Source organism: Ascaphus truei, chromosome 12 (assembly GCF_040206685.1).
Source record: "Ascaphus truei isolate aAscTru1 chromosome 12, aAscTru1.hap1, whole genome shotgun sequence".
Classification (NCBI taxonomy): Eukaryota; Metazoa; Chordata; class Amphibia; order Anura; family Ascaphidae; genus Ascaphus; species Ascaphus truei.
This window is the reverse complement of record NC_134494.1, coordinates 24,029,603-24,044,154: the sequence shown is the minus strand read 5'-3', so window position 1 is coordinate 24,044,154 and position 14,552 is coordinate 24,029,603. Positions and strand designations below refer to the sequence as shown.

Sequence of the window (14,552 nt, the reverse complement as noted above, 5' to 3'; positions counted from 1 at the left end):
CTTTAGGAGGCTAAAAGGAACATTTAGACAGAAAGTTGCAGGACACCAAAGCAATTTGCTGGTTGTTTTTTTTTTAAACCAACCCTCTGTAATAAATTACAAATAAGTTGTCGAAATACAAGTAGCATAATGAATAGAAGCCGTGAAAATCTAAAACGCTTTAAAACATTTTCAATTTGGGTTTCGCAGAAGATGCACTTAACCGCGATGGCAGCTCCATATAATGTCCTTTTTCCTCTGTCCACATTTTAGCAATGTTGATTTATGAAGTATGGCACTTTCATTCAGATGTAAGGAGCAGGACTGTAACTGCCTTCAGTTGTGTAGCATTAACAAAAATATGGTATTGGCATTTATTAGGTAATCGGGGAGTGCGCCGTAAACCTTCAAACAAAAAAAAGGAGCCTTTCACGTGTAAGGAGTAAAACTATCCCAGGGCCAACACACACACGACATATATACACACACACGCACGCACACGCGCACACGCACACACACAACCCCTCACATAACTGTCTCTTGCGTTAGCCTTTTACAGCCTCTTAAACATTATAAAGTATGATCACTGCAGATGTAATGATTCGGAGAATGGGAAAGCAAAGTAGCAGATAAGCCTTGTCCCTTTTTAGCAGTTTCTGTTAACCCACAGTTTAGATTGTTTAGACAAGCCTGGGAAAAGTGTAAGAGGATCCCAGATGTCTGAAGGAGCCATTTCTGAATGGATTCTAAGTCTGGCATGGACCCAAACACTTAATTGTTGAGCAGGTTTTTACTACACCCAAACACAAGAAGAATGGGTGGGGGGACAATGTGAAGAAGTGACAAAAACAGCAGCGGTGTAGCTCCCGCTACAATCAAAGTAGCCGGTATATGTTTGATAGGTTGGATATTGGGGATTAGTCATTGTAAAAATGTCTATACTTTTTTTTGTGTGTTTCAAATGATGTGTAAGGGTTTTTACAAAAGTTTCTTCAATCTCATTCATGATGAGGCTGTTTGACAATTTGTTTGTAGATACAAGCTTCCTCAATCAGGACTTGGGAAAAAAATGTGTTTTATGGAAAGTCATTTTTGTGCCATCATTAGGCAAACCGTTAAAAGTGGAGGATACTAAATATTTGAGGATAGATTGCATGGGATCCAGTAAAAATCAAATCAATCATTTTTCAGAAGACACAAATATGTAAACTGTTTAAGAATATGTAGTCCCTCTCAAAGTAAAGAATGCAATAACATTGCACAGGTGTGTGTGTGTATATTAGTGTGGGTGTACGTGCAGATGCAGAGAACATACATTAAAGCAGATTATTTACATTGAAAAAGCTTTGCGTTCAGAGTGCTCTTCTCCTTTAAATCCTAACTGTTCTGGACCTATTTTTTTCCCCCTGTGTCTTAGGTGTGCCGATGCTCTCTGTGCAACCCAAAGGTAAACAGAAAGGATGCGCTGGTTGTAATCGAAAGATTAAAGACCGCTACCTGCTAAAGGCCTTGGATAAGTACTGGCATGAGGATTGTCTAAAGTGTGCCTGTTGTGACTGCCGCCTTGGAGAGGTTGGATCAACACTCTACACAAAAGCAAATCTCATCCTTTGCCGCAGAGATTACCTAAGGTAAGGGCAGTCGGATAAATAAGCAAAGGGCAGGGGTTACCCAGGTTAAAAACATTCACCAATACAGACCACATAAACTAGTGTGGATTAACTTTTTTTTTTTTTAATCCGTTGATCTTTTTCTAAATCAATATGGCGTATATTTCAAGTTTTCTGAAAACAAACAGGGTGGATATCTTCACGCCTTAAAAAAAAAAAAAAGCAGGTTATGTTATGCTGAAATATAAAAAATAAACCACACATACTGATTACCATGTCAAGTTCCAATGAGGTACCGCAGATCCCTTCAGATCTCATGGACTTGCACTCGGATAAGATATTTTATTAAGTGTATATACTGTATTTTTCCGTTAAATATTGTAGAGCAGCGGTGGCCAACTCCAGTCCTCAAGAGCCACCAATAGGCCAGGTATTAGGGATATCCAATTGCTTCAGCACAGGTGTCTTAGTCATTGGCTGAATATTTCAGTCATTGACCTAGCCACCTCTGCTGAAGCAGGGATCTCTCTAATACTTGGTCTGTTGGTGGCTCTTGAGGATGGGAGTTTGCGACCCCTGCTGTAGTGGCACACTTATAAATGTCAACAGGTGGCCAATAAAGGTGCATACTGGACATGCCTTCCAAGATATACAGCTGAACCCCGTTATAACATGGTGCTCGGGGTCCACCGGATGCGACCGCGTTATAACCGGGATCGTGAAGAAAAAAAATGGCCGCCATGATCAGGGTTCTGCATCCGCCGGAGAGGGAATGTGTGTGTCTCTGTGGGGGGGGGGGGGCATGGAGGCCTTTAATTTAACTGGGGAAGCAATGGGAATAGAAGGCTCTCTCTGGTTTGCCTCCCGTATCTACCTGGAGTGGCCACCTCCCCTTCTACAATGATCCCTCCCTCCCTTGCCCCCGCCCAGCACCCGGCCCCTATCCGCGCTGGAGCGCTGAATTAGATACTGGATGGCCTTGCATCCTCTTCCTGCCAGACTCCCTCCGACTTCCCCCATGTTCACCTACCGCCCCGTGCGGGATGGAAGGGGGAAGCGACGGGGTTGGACCGCCCGCCCGGGAGAACCAGAAGCTTGTGAGGCTGAACGGACCGGGTAGCAGGAAGAGGGGGCGAATGATGCGTCCCGCACGGACATGCAGGAGAAGCTTGTGCCCGAAAGTAGGGAGCTCCATGATGGCAACCCCGCATCATCCCCCGGCGCACGCGCAGTACACTCATCCCCCGGTGCGCTGGGAAACTCATCGCCCAGTCGAGCGGGCTGCCCGGCAACCGGGAGTGAGGGCAAACTACACTCTGCTCTGCATTGGATTAAGTCTGGCTATGTTCCCCCCCACGCGAGCGCGACCCCCCCCACATTAGACCCCCCCGTCGCACTGCCTGGCTGCTCGAGCAGGCCAGCCCGGCAAGCCAGGAGTCTGGACCTGACCCATCACCCGGCTCTACCGCACCTCTGAGCCACCTGGGAATACATGGGCAGGAGCGGCTTGGCGGAGCGCGGCTGGGTAAGGGACAACACTGGGGGTTGAGAGGGGAGGGAGTACTTACAAGTCCTGAGGCAGAGGAGGCAAAGAAGTTTGCTACAGCCGTGAGCATTCATTCAGAATAAATGCTCCTGCCCCCGGCTGTGCCTGAGGGCTTCCCCTTAGCCCCTCCCCCAGGCTGTGTCGGCGGCTCCGTGTGTGTCAATAAAGCATTGAATAATAAAAAGAAAAAGTAGATGTTCTTCTAAATCGGGAGCCACACTCAGACCGCGTTATATGCGGATTGCGCTATAATGGGTTGCTCTGTATGTTATACATTAAAAAAGATTTGGTGGCTAAATAAAGTGACAAAAACCCTCCACCTGTGTACAGTAAATACAAATACCACTTGTGGTGAATTTGCATGTCTCAGACAGGTTTGCAACCCGGTCTTTCCCCATTTCCGCTTAGCAAACAGTGCATCCACTGCAGCCCGGGATTCTGGGTAATGACATGACTGGTATGTTGCTATACAAATCTACCAGTTTCATTCAGAAATATTAAAAAAAATATAGGCCCTTTCTTCTTGGACATGTTCTATCTACTACCCCTTTTCATGTCAATAGGACCAATGTAAGAGGAGATGAAACGCTGAAGCAGTTCAATTTTTGGAGTCTTCTAATCTGGATTCCTAAGCATTAGACTTTAGTAACTGAAACATTCTTACAGAGACATCTAAATTGAGGCTTTGTGATATTGGGTACTGACTTGAGGATTGCAATAGGACTACCATAGCCTGCTACTTAATTGGATTCAGTTGCCCAAGAGCACACATCCCCTTAACATTTTACCACTATAAAAAGGTGCCATTGACCCTAATCCAACCCTGTTAAATACCAAACATATTTCCATCTACCCCATTGTGAAATGTGCTGAGTTATATAGATAGAGGGGAATTAACTTTCTGTGGTGCAGAACGAATGCCCATAAACAGTTATCTCCTGGCCAAGCAGGCTGTCTGTATTTAACTCCGCAGCGTCTCAGTTTATCTGTACCAGTGTGTGAACTTTTTTATTTTCAATTAAAAATAAAGTATGGCCTTGTACAGTATCGAACAGGAAATAAAGGGAGAGGAGAATCAGATTGAAAGTACTGTATCATTGTCAACTGAACAGAGTTACATGTTCATGTATCCAATCTGCTTTTATCCTGGCATATTTTTTTTTATTTTTATACCTAGTATATTAATTATTATTATTATTATTATTATTATCATTTATTTGTGAAGCTCCAACAGGTCAGGTTTTCAGGATATCCCTGCTTCAGCACAGTCTTAGACAGCCACTGATTGAGCCACCTGTGTTGAAGCAGCGATGTCCTGAAAACCTGACCTGTTGGGGGGGGTCTTGAGGACAAAAACATAAAACGGTTACATGTAATGAGTTGCACGTACCAAAATCCTACAAAACACACATTTATTAAGAGACCTAAAGTATATGGAGGTGTCCCAGTTTGCGAAAGGTCCCTCCAATGATTTACAGAACTGGAAAGGAACCCTTAAGCGAACATTTCCTTGTGAAACATTCAATTGAAGGCTATTTCTTTATTCAAAAGGATTAACCACGCTTTTTTTTTTTTTTTTTTTAAAGAAATTCCTTATTATTTGGAAATGCAAATAAGTGAAAAACGCACAATATTTTCTGCAACGTTCTGCAAGAAAGCTACTTTTTCTCTCAGTTGCGAATGTTTGCAAGTGCTTCTCAAATCTCAACTTCTTAAGATCCATTAAAAAGGGACATTAAGAGTAACAGTGTATCTTTAAAGGGCCATCCCATAACTATGCGCCATAACTATGCACCTTTAAAGGACCATACCACAACTATGCGCCATAACTATGCACCTTTAAAGGACCATACCATAACTATGCGCCATAACTATACACCTTTAAAGGACCATACCATAACTATGCACCTTTAAAGGACCATACCATAACTGTGCGCCATAACTATACACCTTTAAAGGACCATACCATAACTATGCGCCATAACTATGCACCTTTAAAGGACCATACCATAACTATGCGCCATAACTATGCACCTTTAAAGGACCATACCATAACTATGCGCCATAACTATGCACCTTTAAAGGACCATACCATAACTATGCACCTTTAAAGGACCATACCATAACTATGCGCCATAACTATACACCTTTAAAGGACCATACCATAACTATGCGCTATAACTATACACCTTTAAAGGACCATACCATAACTATGCACCTTTAAAGGACCATACCATAACTATGCGCCATAACTATGCACCTTTAAAGGACCATACCATAACTATGCGCCATAACTATACACCTTTAAAGGACCATACCATAACTATGCGCCATAACTATGCACCTTTAAAGGACCATACCATAACTATGCGCCATAACTATGCACCTTTAAAGGACCATACCATAACTATGCACCTTTAAAGGACCATACCATAACTATGCGCCATAACTATACACCTTTAAAGGACCATACCATAACTATGCGCTATAACTATACACCTTTAAAGGACCATACCATAACTATGCACCTTTAAAGGACCATACCATAACTATGCGCCATAACTATGCACCTTTAAAGGACCATACCATAACTATGCGCCATGTTTTACTCTTGGAACCAGCATATCGTGAACTTTAATGGGCGTTAGTGATAATGAGATGCAAATGAGGGGTTCATCATAGCATCGCATATCCAATGAAGTCTGGTAAGGTTAATATGGGGACACAACATTAGTTTGGTAACCAAACTTTGTGTTACTCCATTTCTTCACTGGAAATAGGGCTTTTGCAGTGTCTGGATGGGTGTAATATCAGAGGTAGACATCATTTAAATAACATTGTATTATTTTCCTCTCCTCGCCTCTCTCCACCCTGCAAGGAATGTCCTGTTTTGGGGACTAGATCTGTTTTTTTTCAACAGGGGTTCCCTGCGCATCCCTAAAGGGTCCCCTGCAGTTTTCAAGTCATTTGAAAATGAAACCAAAATGCAGATGTATTTACAATGAATCTGATCACAGACACCCAATTAGAGAGGGTTGGGGTTTCTTACAATGCGTCTGATCTCAGACGCGCTATTAGAGAGGGTTGGGGTTCCTTACAATGCATCTGATCACAGACACGTTGTTAGAGAGGGTTGGGGTTCCTTACAATGCATCTGATCTCAGACACGTTGTTAGAGAGGGTTGGGGTTCCTTACAATGCATCTGATCTCAGACGCGCTATTAGAGAGGGTTGGGGTTCCTTACAATGCATCTGATCACAGACACGTTGTTAGAGAGGGTTGGAGTTCTACAGAAATTCCCAATAAAATTATAGGGTTCCTTAACCAAACAAAGGTTAAAAACACTGATCTAGATAGTAACGCCAAGACGGACAACGCTATTGGAAGATAACACAACAATGTTACAGTAACATAACCTTAAGCTCATGCTAATGAGATGTTGTATGGCCATTGTTTTTACATGTAATTGGCATTGAGGATATCACATTAACCCAGGGAAAATAACATATATATTCCTGCTTCGCCAACGAAAGCTTGGGAAACTTTCTACAAGTGTAAGACTGGCTCTAGTTAAATTCATGTTGTGCCTGCATTTCTCTGAAGCTTTACAAATGTCTCTTGTACTTTGCCATGTTGATCATCAATAGTAGTGAACTGCATTGACTCACTAGAAAAGTTGACAGCTTTATTTTCCTTTATTCTGAAGTGAAAGAACAGAAACATGCGTGATTGTGCATCACTTGCTGATGCTAAACACAGCACCTCCAAGTTTATTGGCTTTCAATCAATCACTTTGAATACAGTAGGGCTCCGCTTCTCGGCGATCCGCCAATACGGCGGTACCGAAAAGGGGGCCGCCATGTCGCGCATGCGCAGAAGGGGGGCGGCCGAGTTTGAGCATGCGCAGAACGGGGGAGTGGCCTAGTTCACGCATGCGCAAAAGGGGGGCGGCCAGACGACCAGAAGGGGTAGGAGACACAGAAAAACAACGCCGTTTGCTTTCCGGCGGCACCCTGGAACAGAACCCACCATATGAGCGGGGCCCTACTGTATAGCCAGGTTAAAACTAGAGGTATTAATGCCTCATACAGTTCACACACAACCAAAGTTCTTCAGACCCAGGTTCATTTTTACCTACCCAGTCTCTTAAATTATATAACCACTAATCACCCCCCTCCACCACGTGTCAAGCTGCATTACTTCCTTAGCATCATGTTTATTGTTATTTTGACCAATGAACTAACCCTGGACTTGGGAACTATTGCACCAACAGTGGAATTTTGCACTACCCAGTAATACTTCTAAATGTCATTATATTTCTATATATCTTTATCTATTTTTTTTTCTAACATCCGTACCAACATTCTTTTATTTGCTTTAGTTTCAATCATTTATGACCTTTTCACGTTTTCCTTCCCCCTTCCAAAAAAAACGTGGTTTATTGATTTTCAAGCATTTTGTAGACAAATATAACTGAAATAGTACGAGGATATAATCAAATGACAGGGGGAAAGCCCATAAAATGGGGAGATTAAGCAAATACAAAGATAACATAACATTATGATATTCCAGAGGGATTGCAGCTCAGTTTGCAAAATGTGGCAGCCATCGCATTGTTTCATAACTAATTGACAAACAAATGTTTAGTTCCTCATGAAAATCTAGCCAAGGTGACCAGGTCAAATTACATTTCTCCATTGAGCCCATAAAAATACCACTTTGAGCACATTTGCATGTCTCAGACAGGTCTGCAACCCTGCGTTTCTCCATCATCTCTTAGCAGTGCTTCCACTGCAGCCAGGGTTTCTGGGAAATGACATGCAGATGAGCCCTTACAGTGTGTCACTTTTTGCTCCATCGAGCCCTTAATTGTGTGGGTTAGTTTCTCCAACACCAGGTCCCATATACCTGTACGTTATAGTAAAGTACCTGAGGGCGGGGCACCTGTTTCTTCCCAAAAGACCGCCAGAGCATGTCCTTTTTTTTTACAGGAGGGAGATGCCACAATAACAGACTCTCGCTGCATTTCTCTCGAGCACGAGCTGGAAGCACAACGCAGGTTTTACCTCTAGCACATCGGACCAAACCACAGTTTTGGTTGTTCGGCAGTTCGGCTCAGATTGTGACTCCAATCCCCAGATAACATACACGTCTTTTACGTCTCACAAAAGCAAATGAAAATATCACTTGTGAGCACATTTGCATGTCTCAGACAGGTCTGCAAACCTGCATTTCACCATTATCTCCAAGCAGACAGTGCTTCCACTGCAAAGGATTCTGGGAAATAACACGCAAATGAGCACATACAGTGTCACCTTTTGCTTCAAAATCATTTTAACACAGAGCTCAGTCTCAAAAGAAATATATGCCGCTCCCATTATTTAACCCCTCTTTTGAATAAGTCAATTAGTCACAGCTTATTATCTAATAGACGCTAGTTATTAACATAATGGAAAGCAAGCTTCTTCCTTTGCAAGCTGTGAGAAATTGTATTTGTGGCAATTTTATTTCAGACCATTCTGACAGAAAACAAATGACTCAAGGAAAGAAAAAAAAAAAATAAGTGAATGCCCTTGCCAACTCCCAGAGGTACAAAATGGCCATTGTGTGAAATGAACACATAAGATATTATCACTTGACAGTAGTTACTCAGTCCCTTCACTATAAACTATAATCATGTGGTTCGAGGTGCACTAGGCAACACTGTTGCATGTATTGCTTTGTATATTTGTTATGATCACTTGACTTTGTAAACTATTGATTAATAGTCATGTGAGCATGTTTTGTGGGTGGATGCCTTCTACATGCATTTTAGCAAACAGCCATTGGAGAGCTTTGCAATGTAATGTTTAGGACTCAGGAGCACGCAGGCATGATACGCTGCCTCTATTTTTCACCTGTCTGATAGGAAATTTTAACTTAAAAACAAGTCTGTTCCTGTTTTTAAAGGTGAACTACACTTTTTTCAATATACCCTCAAGGTATTAGAAAATGAACCTGTTCACATAAGGAGGTATGTACAATACAATCAGGATTGTAGACCACAGGTGCACAACTAGAGTCCTCAACACCCCCCCGCCTCCCAACAGATCAGGTTTTGAGGATATCCCAGTTTCAGCACAGATGGTGCAGTCTTCGACAGCCACTGATTGGGCCACCTGTGCTTGAGCTGTGACATCCTTAAAACCTGACCTGGGGGGTGGGGGGCAGTCTTGAAAACCAGAGTTGAGAACCCCTGTTGTACACTACCACCATTGATGCGTGATGTCATTTAGGACACCTCAAGATTGAAGTGTTTTGAGATTAATTACTAATCCCTCAGGCCTTTGAAACAGAAACACCAACGCCCATTATTTTAATTATTTTTTTTTTTTTTTTTTCAAATCTGCGGTTTTACACAGGTGTGGTTAGGAAGATAAACAAACACTCAGAAAGGAATTTCGGTTAACTGCCGCCTTCCACTCCAATTAATTAACATAATAAATCAGATAGCCAACTCCTGATATATGAAGCGATTACATCCCACTAATTATATTTAATATTTATTTCGTTTGTATAGCTCCTACAGTTGCAATATAAAATAGTATACACAGCCACAAGAACACATGAGGTTATTTGTCTGGATCTTGTCACAATACTTGGAGGGAACTGGGTGCTTTACGCCATGCTTCCCGCTGAGAGTAAGTGTTCAATTTCAGACTATTCAGTCTGCAAAGTCAATTTGGTGGTTCCAGAAAGCCGGTGGAAGAATATAAATAGGAAATGATGGATGGGGAGGGATCGGATGAGAGGTGTCTCTTCTTTAAGGTTAATGAAATCCTTAAGCAGATATCAGAGTATAAATGCTGAGGCGATGGAGTTGAATATGAAATTGGAGCTAATGTCAAAATATGTCTTTTTTTTTTTTTAAAAGCCATTTTTACCGAATCTCTCCGAGAAACAGATGTGAGGAAAATGTATATCTTCATATATAGGAAAATGTATATCTTCATATATAGGGAAATGTATATCTTCATATGTAGGGACACTGACAACTGAGAAGCCCTCCTCTGTCCAGAAGTACTCCTGTCCCATAAGGGACTGTTCTAACCTCAGTCAGGGGGAGGTTAGGAGATATTTTGAACATGGTTGGTTGAAAGAGCTTCAAAGAATATCCTGGTGATTAAATAAGGTGACGCTTGGCAGGGGAGCAGAGCCGGCTTGAAAGTTAGCGAGACTCCATGCCGGGGGCCTCTTACCTGCTCCGGCATCCCCTCAGCTCAGCGGTGTCACATGCCGTAGCGACGTCACGTTGTCATGGTAACGTGATGCTGGGACGCCGCAGAGATGAGAGGCCGGATAAAAAGGTAAGAGGCACTTGCAGATAGGGTGACCAGGTTTAGGTGTTTAGGCCTCTATCCAGGTTTTCTGTTGGCATGCGCGATCATTGACAGCCTCTGAGCCACCTGTGCTGAAGCAGGGACTGATTGAGACACCTGTACTGAAGCAGGGATATACTGAAAACCTGTCCCGTTAGGGGTCTCGGGGACCTGAGTTGAGCACCCCTCATCTACTGGATAGACTGAACAGACACAGCTTGTTAGAAACGGTCGTGTTTCATCGGTATTGATGCCTCATCTCAAAGTAAGCAATGTAGTGAATTGTAAATCGTGAATGTAAATCTATTTGTAATCTATTTCTCATAAGCTCTTAGCGACTAAGGTATTGGTTTAATATTCTTACTTGTTACTGGTATGATCTCTATTCTACCAAATACAGCATGTAAATGAAAGGCTTGTGTGAACCGATTTATACATATATTGATTTTATTATACAAAAAGGTACCACACCCGTATATGCATTCTCTCTCTGGAATATATCCAACTGGAAGTTTATTGCCCTAGGCCAGGATTGCCCCTCCCCCTTTGAACGTCTGAGCCACCTGTGCTGAAGCAGGGGTATCCTGAAAAGCTGACCTGTTTGGGGGGGGGGGGGGTTATGGCTTGAGAACTGGAGTTGAGCATCCCTGCCCAGGGAACTGGACTTAGTTTGGTTCCTCACACCCAGTGGTTTTCCTGAGTGAACTGGTTACCTGCATCTATAGCAGTGCAATCAGAGGAATAATATCAATGTGTATTTTTTTTTTTTTACAATAATACATCATTGTATAATTGGCTGAAACTCACTTTTTATGCTATGATTTTAAGATAGGGGGGGAAAACTAATATGGTCTTCAGTGTACATTCCTATTTTATGTAATAGTTTCTCTCTGAAATCTGCTAAGCGAGTAGTTCTTTCTGCAATATGATACAATTACGGCTGAAACAGAATGGAGAACGTACCCATATTGCTTCTGAGGCCGTGTCCTCAACAAATGAAACTTGAAAAATCCTGACAGAAATATGCAGTTCAGAGAAAACACCGACTTCAACATTTTTACTTGCTTAACACAGTCGTGGAAGTCAATCAGACAGGGTTTATCTATCAGGAGGTGCAGTCTGTCTAGAGACGGCTGTCATTGTGCTAAACAGGTTATACATGACAGTCAGAGAATTACAATCCATACATATTGTATCCTGTTATAATCCGTTCAATCTACAGTATCTATATGGCAGCAGGGCAGGGGACAAAGTGGAAACCAAGAACCAAAGGAAGTTCACAATGCTACGAAGCTCTAATGGACATTCTGGAAACAGCATCACTCATTTTCCTTGTGTGGCTTCTATTGAAGTGACATCAGTGTTTTGCTCATGCAAACGTTGGTTTAGTGAATCTGGTCAACACCACAACCTTCTGCTTTTACTCTAATATTGGCAGAAGACGGCCTTACTTGGCAATAAAAAAAAAAGCATCGGAAAGTGAACAGCATTTTGCATGTAGAAAGGCTTTCTCTGTATTTAGTATAGCCAAAACAGCGTACGCTATCATTAATTATTAGCATGAATATGCGCAGTATGTTTCAAAACAAATAGTACCAGGATTGTTGCACAAGACCTAGTTATGGGTTGTTTACTCAATGATTTTTTTTTTTTAACGGAAATTCAAATTTTGCTATACTGGTGTTAAATAAGAGCTAAAAAAATAATAAACCAGGTGGCGCCTCAAGGAAGACTTCCGGTAAAAAGTAATGTCTTAATGACCAGAAACATTTACAATGTATTATCTAAATTCTTCTGCAATGTTCTGTCTGGTTTGTCATGTTGTGCTATCTGTGTAGCCTTTATGAGGTAGGCTTGTAACCATTGGGCATCTGTCTTATCTTTACATTTACCTGTGCATTTCAGTGTGCACAGGTTTTTTTTTATTTTCTCTGTTAAATGACAACACCCGATTCAAACGTGCAATAAATATCTGATTCATTCATGACCAAAAAGCCACATGTACCTTCACAATTTTTGCTTATCCACGGTTTTCTAGAAATGATTACTTGGGATCTAGACAAAACATTGCAAGACGAGGGTCATAATGAAACCAGGTTTGTCGAGACTAAAGACGCCCAATTCCCGGTGTCAGCTCCTTGTGACTTTCGGCGAGTCACTATCTCCCTGTGCCTTAGGCACCAAAAAACAGATTGTAAGCTCATCTGGGCAGGGGCTGCGTCTGTAAAATGCCTCAAAGCTGTGTACCACGCACTATACTGTAATTGTGAAGCACTGAATCCCACTGGGAGAAAAACACTATATGGAATAAAATTATTATTTTGCTTTCCCAACATATACCCCAGATTACAATATAGGGTGAACTAAATAACCTGTATTAGACCAGCCCTCCTCCATTTTTGAGACAAAGGCTCTTTTCTTTATAGTGCGATGGCACCAGTCCGGCACTACCACATCGAAAGCCCCACTGGCTATCGCACATTATATAATAAGGGGCAATGTGTTGTGTGAGTTGACTTTGCATCATTTATGGATGTTCCATTAACTTTCTGTTGATGTAGGTGATACTTTAAGTCTTTTGGAAACTAAAGTAGGGGTCTAATGATGCTATCCCCACATGCAATGTATTAAGAGGCAGAGGCACATAATCCATGATTCAGTAGCTACCATTCACGGCAATGGACGTTGGTGCATTAACTGTGTTACTCCACTGATTACAATATTGAATAGGATCATATACTCTGAACCTTTACAGATAATTTCAGTTTATGAGCAAAGACTCATTTTTTGTGTCTAGTATTTCCTAATGAGCATAGAGGTAATTCCACTAAATACCGATATATTCTCATTTTAACATGTTTTCTTCACACATCTTAATATCACTGTCTGAGAGCATGGCTATATGGATCTTGCCAACTCTGGAAGATAGTAATGTTGATCTACTCGCACGACAACATAAGCCATAACTCTGACACATGCACCATCCACGGTTTTCAAGTTTGTAGTTTCAATGGGTAAGGGAATATCTAACTTCGAATGGCATGTAACAAAGCGACAACGCTAGAATGCACTACAATGCCATTTTGTATTAAGCTGACACAAAATACATTCTTTTATTTCATAATGAATATATGCAAATTAAAAAATAGTACTCAGGGGAAAAAAAGTGGAACATTAAAGAAATAATGGCAGTATGGAATTAAAAAAAAATCTATGAGTTAGGTTACCCCTCATTTGTGCCAGATATTTACTCCCACAGTTGCATGTTGCTGAAACAAAAATACATTACTTTGACACGTTCTAAATTAAGGTTTTTGCATCAATTCCCCCCCCCCCCCCAAAAGAGCTTCCAACATACGCAAAGATATTTTTTTCACAGCCATGTTGATGCACAGAATGTAAGCGTACAGGTACGAGCATGTTTTACACATTCATTTACATAGTTTAGCAAATGCTCATACTATATATATCTAAAGCAGAAACTTTAAGGCAGAACTGCCATACATGAGCTGCAAGCGAACCCTGAAAACCTTGCTAACGGTGAAAGATAATAATAGCAGTGAAAGAACAATACTTTTGAGCGATGTTTCCCTTTTAGACAGATTAAGAACCTTGTAAACAGCTCAAGGTTTAGGAACATGAGCCTTTAACTTTCTTACCCCACTACAAAGTATCTGTAGCAGATGCATGCTTCATGTTTTTGAAGCCGGCTCTTCAAATGGTTAGGAGAACATCTGTCCAAACTTCCCCACAATTTCCATAGACAGAGCATCCTTATTTGAAAGGTTAAGAAAGGAGGCTTTTACAATGCAAATAGTGGTGTCTGGGCCCCCTTTATGTAGTGTGATCAGGGTAGGACGCCCCGCACAACTGTGCAGCTAATGAATAATGGATATCCTACACACCCACATGTAGTGATACGGAGTCGAACACATGCGTCTTTCCTTTCCACGCTGATATTCAATGCATTATGCCATCAAATGTGTTACACTCAAATCTATTTAAAACACTACACTAATCGCACATCACTAAATATTTGATTTATTGGGAAGCTGTTT

The 14,552-nt window shown here is 41.6% G+C and overlaps 1 protein-coding gene across 5 annotated transcripts in view; it reads left to right on the top strand.

Annotated features, from left to right (window-relative positions):
• Positions 1–14,552, top strand: part of LMO1 (LIM domain only 1) — a 99,728-nt gene that overhangs the window by 73,405 nt on the left and 11,771 nt on the right. For all 5 annotated transcript variants that reach the window (XM_075567032.1, XM_075567031.1, XM_075567033.1 and 2 more), the window contains one exon: positions 1,397–1,610. In XM_075567032.1, the coding sequence (XP_075423147.1) occupies positions 1,397–1,610 (214 nt within the window). The remainder of the gene's footprint in view (positions 1–1,396; positions 1,611–14,552) is intronic.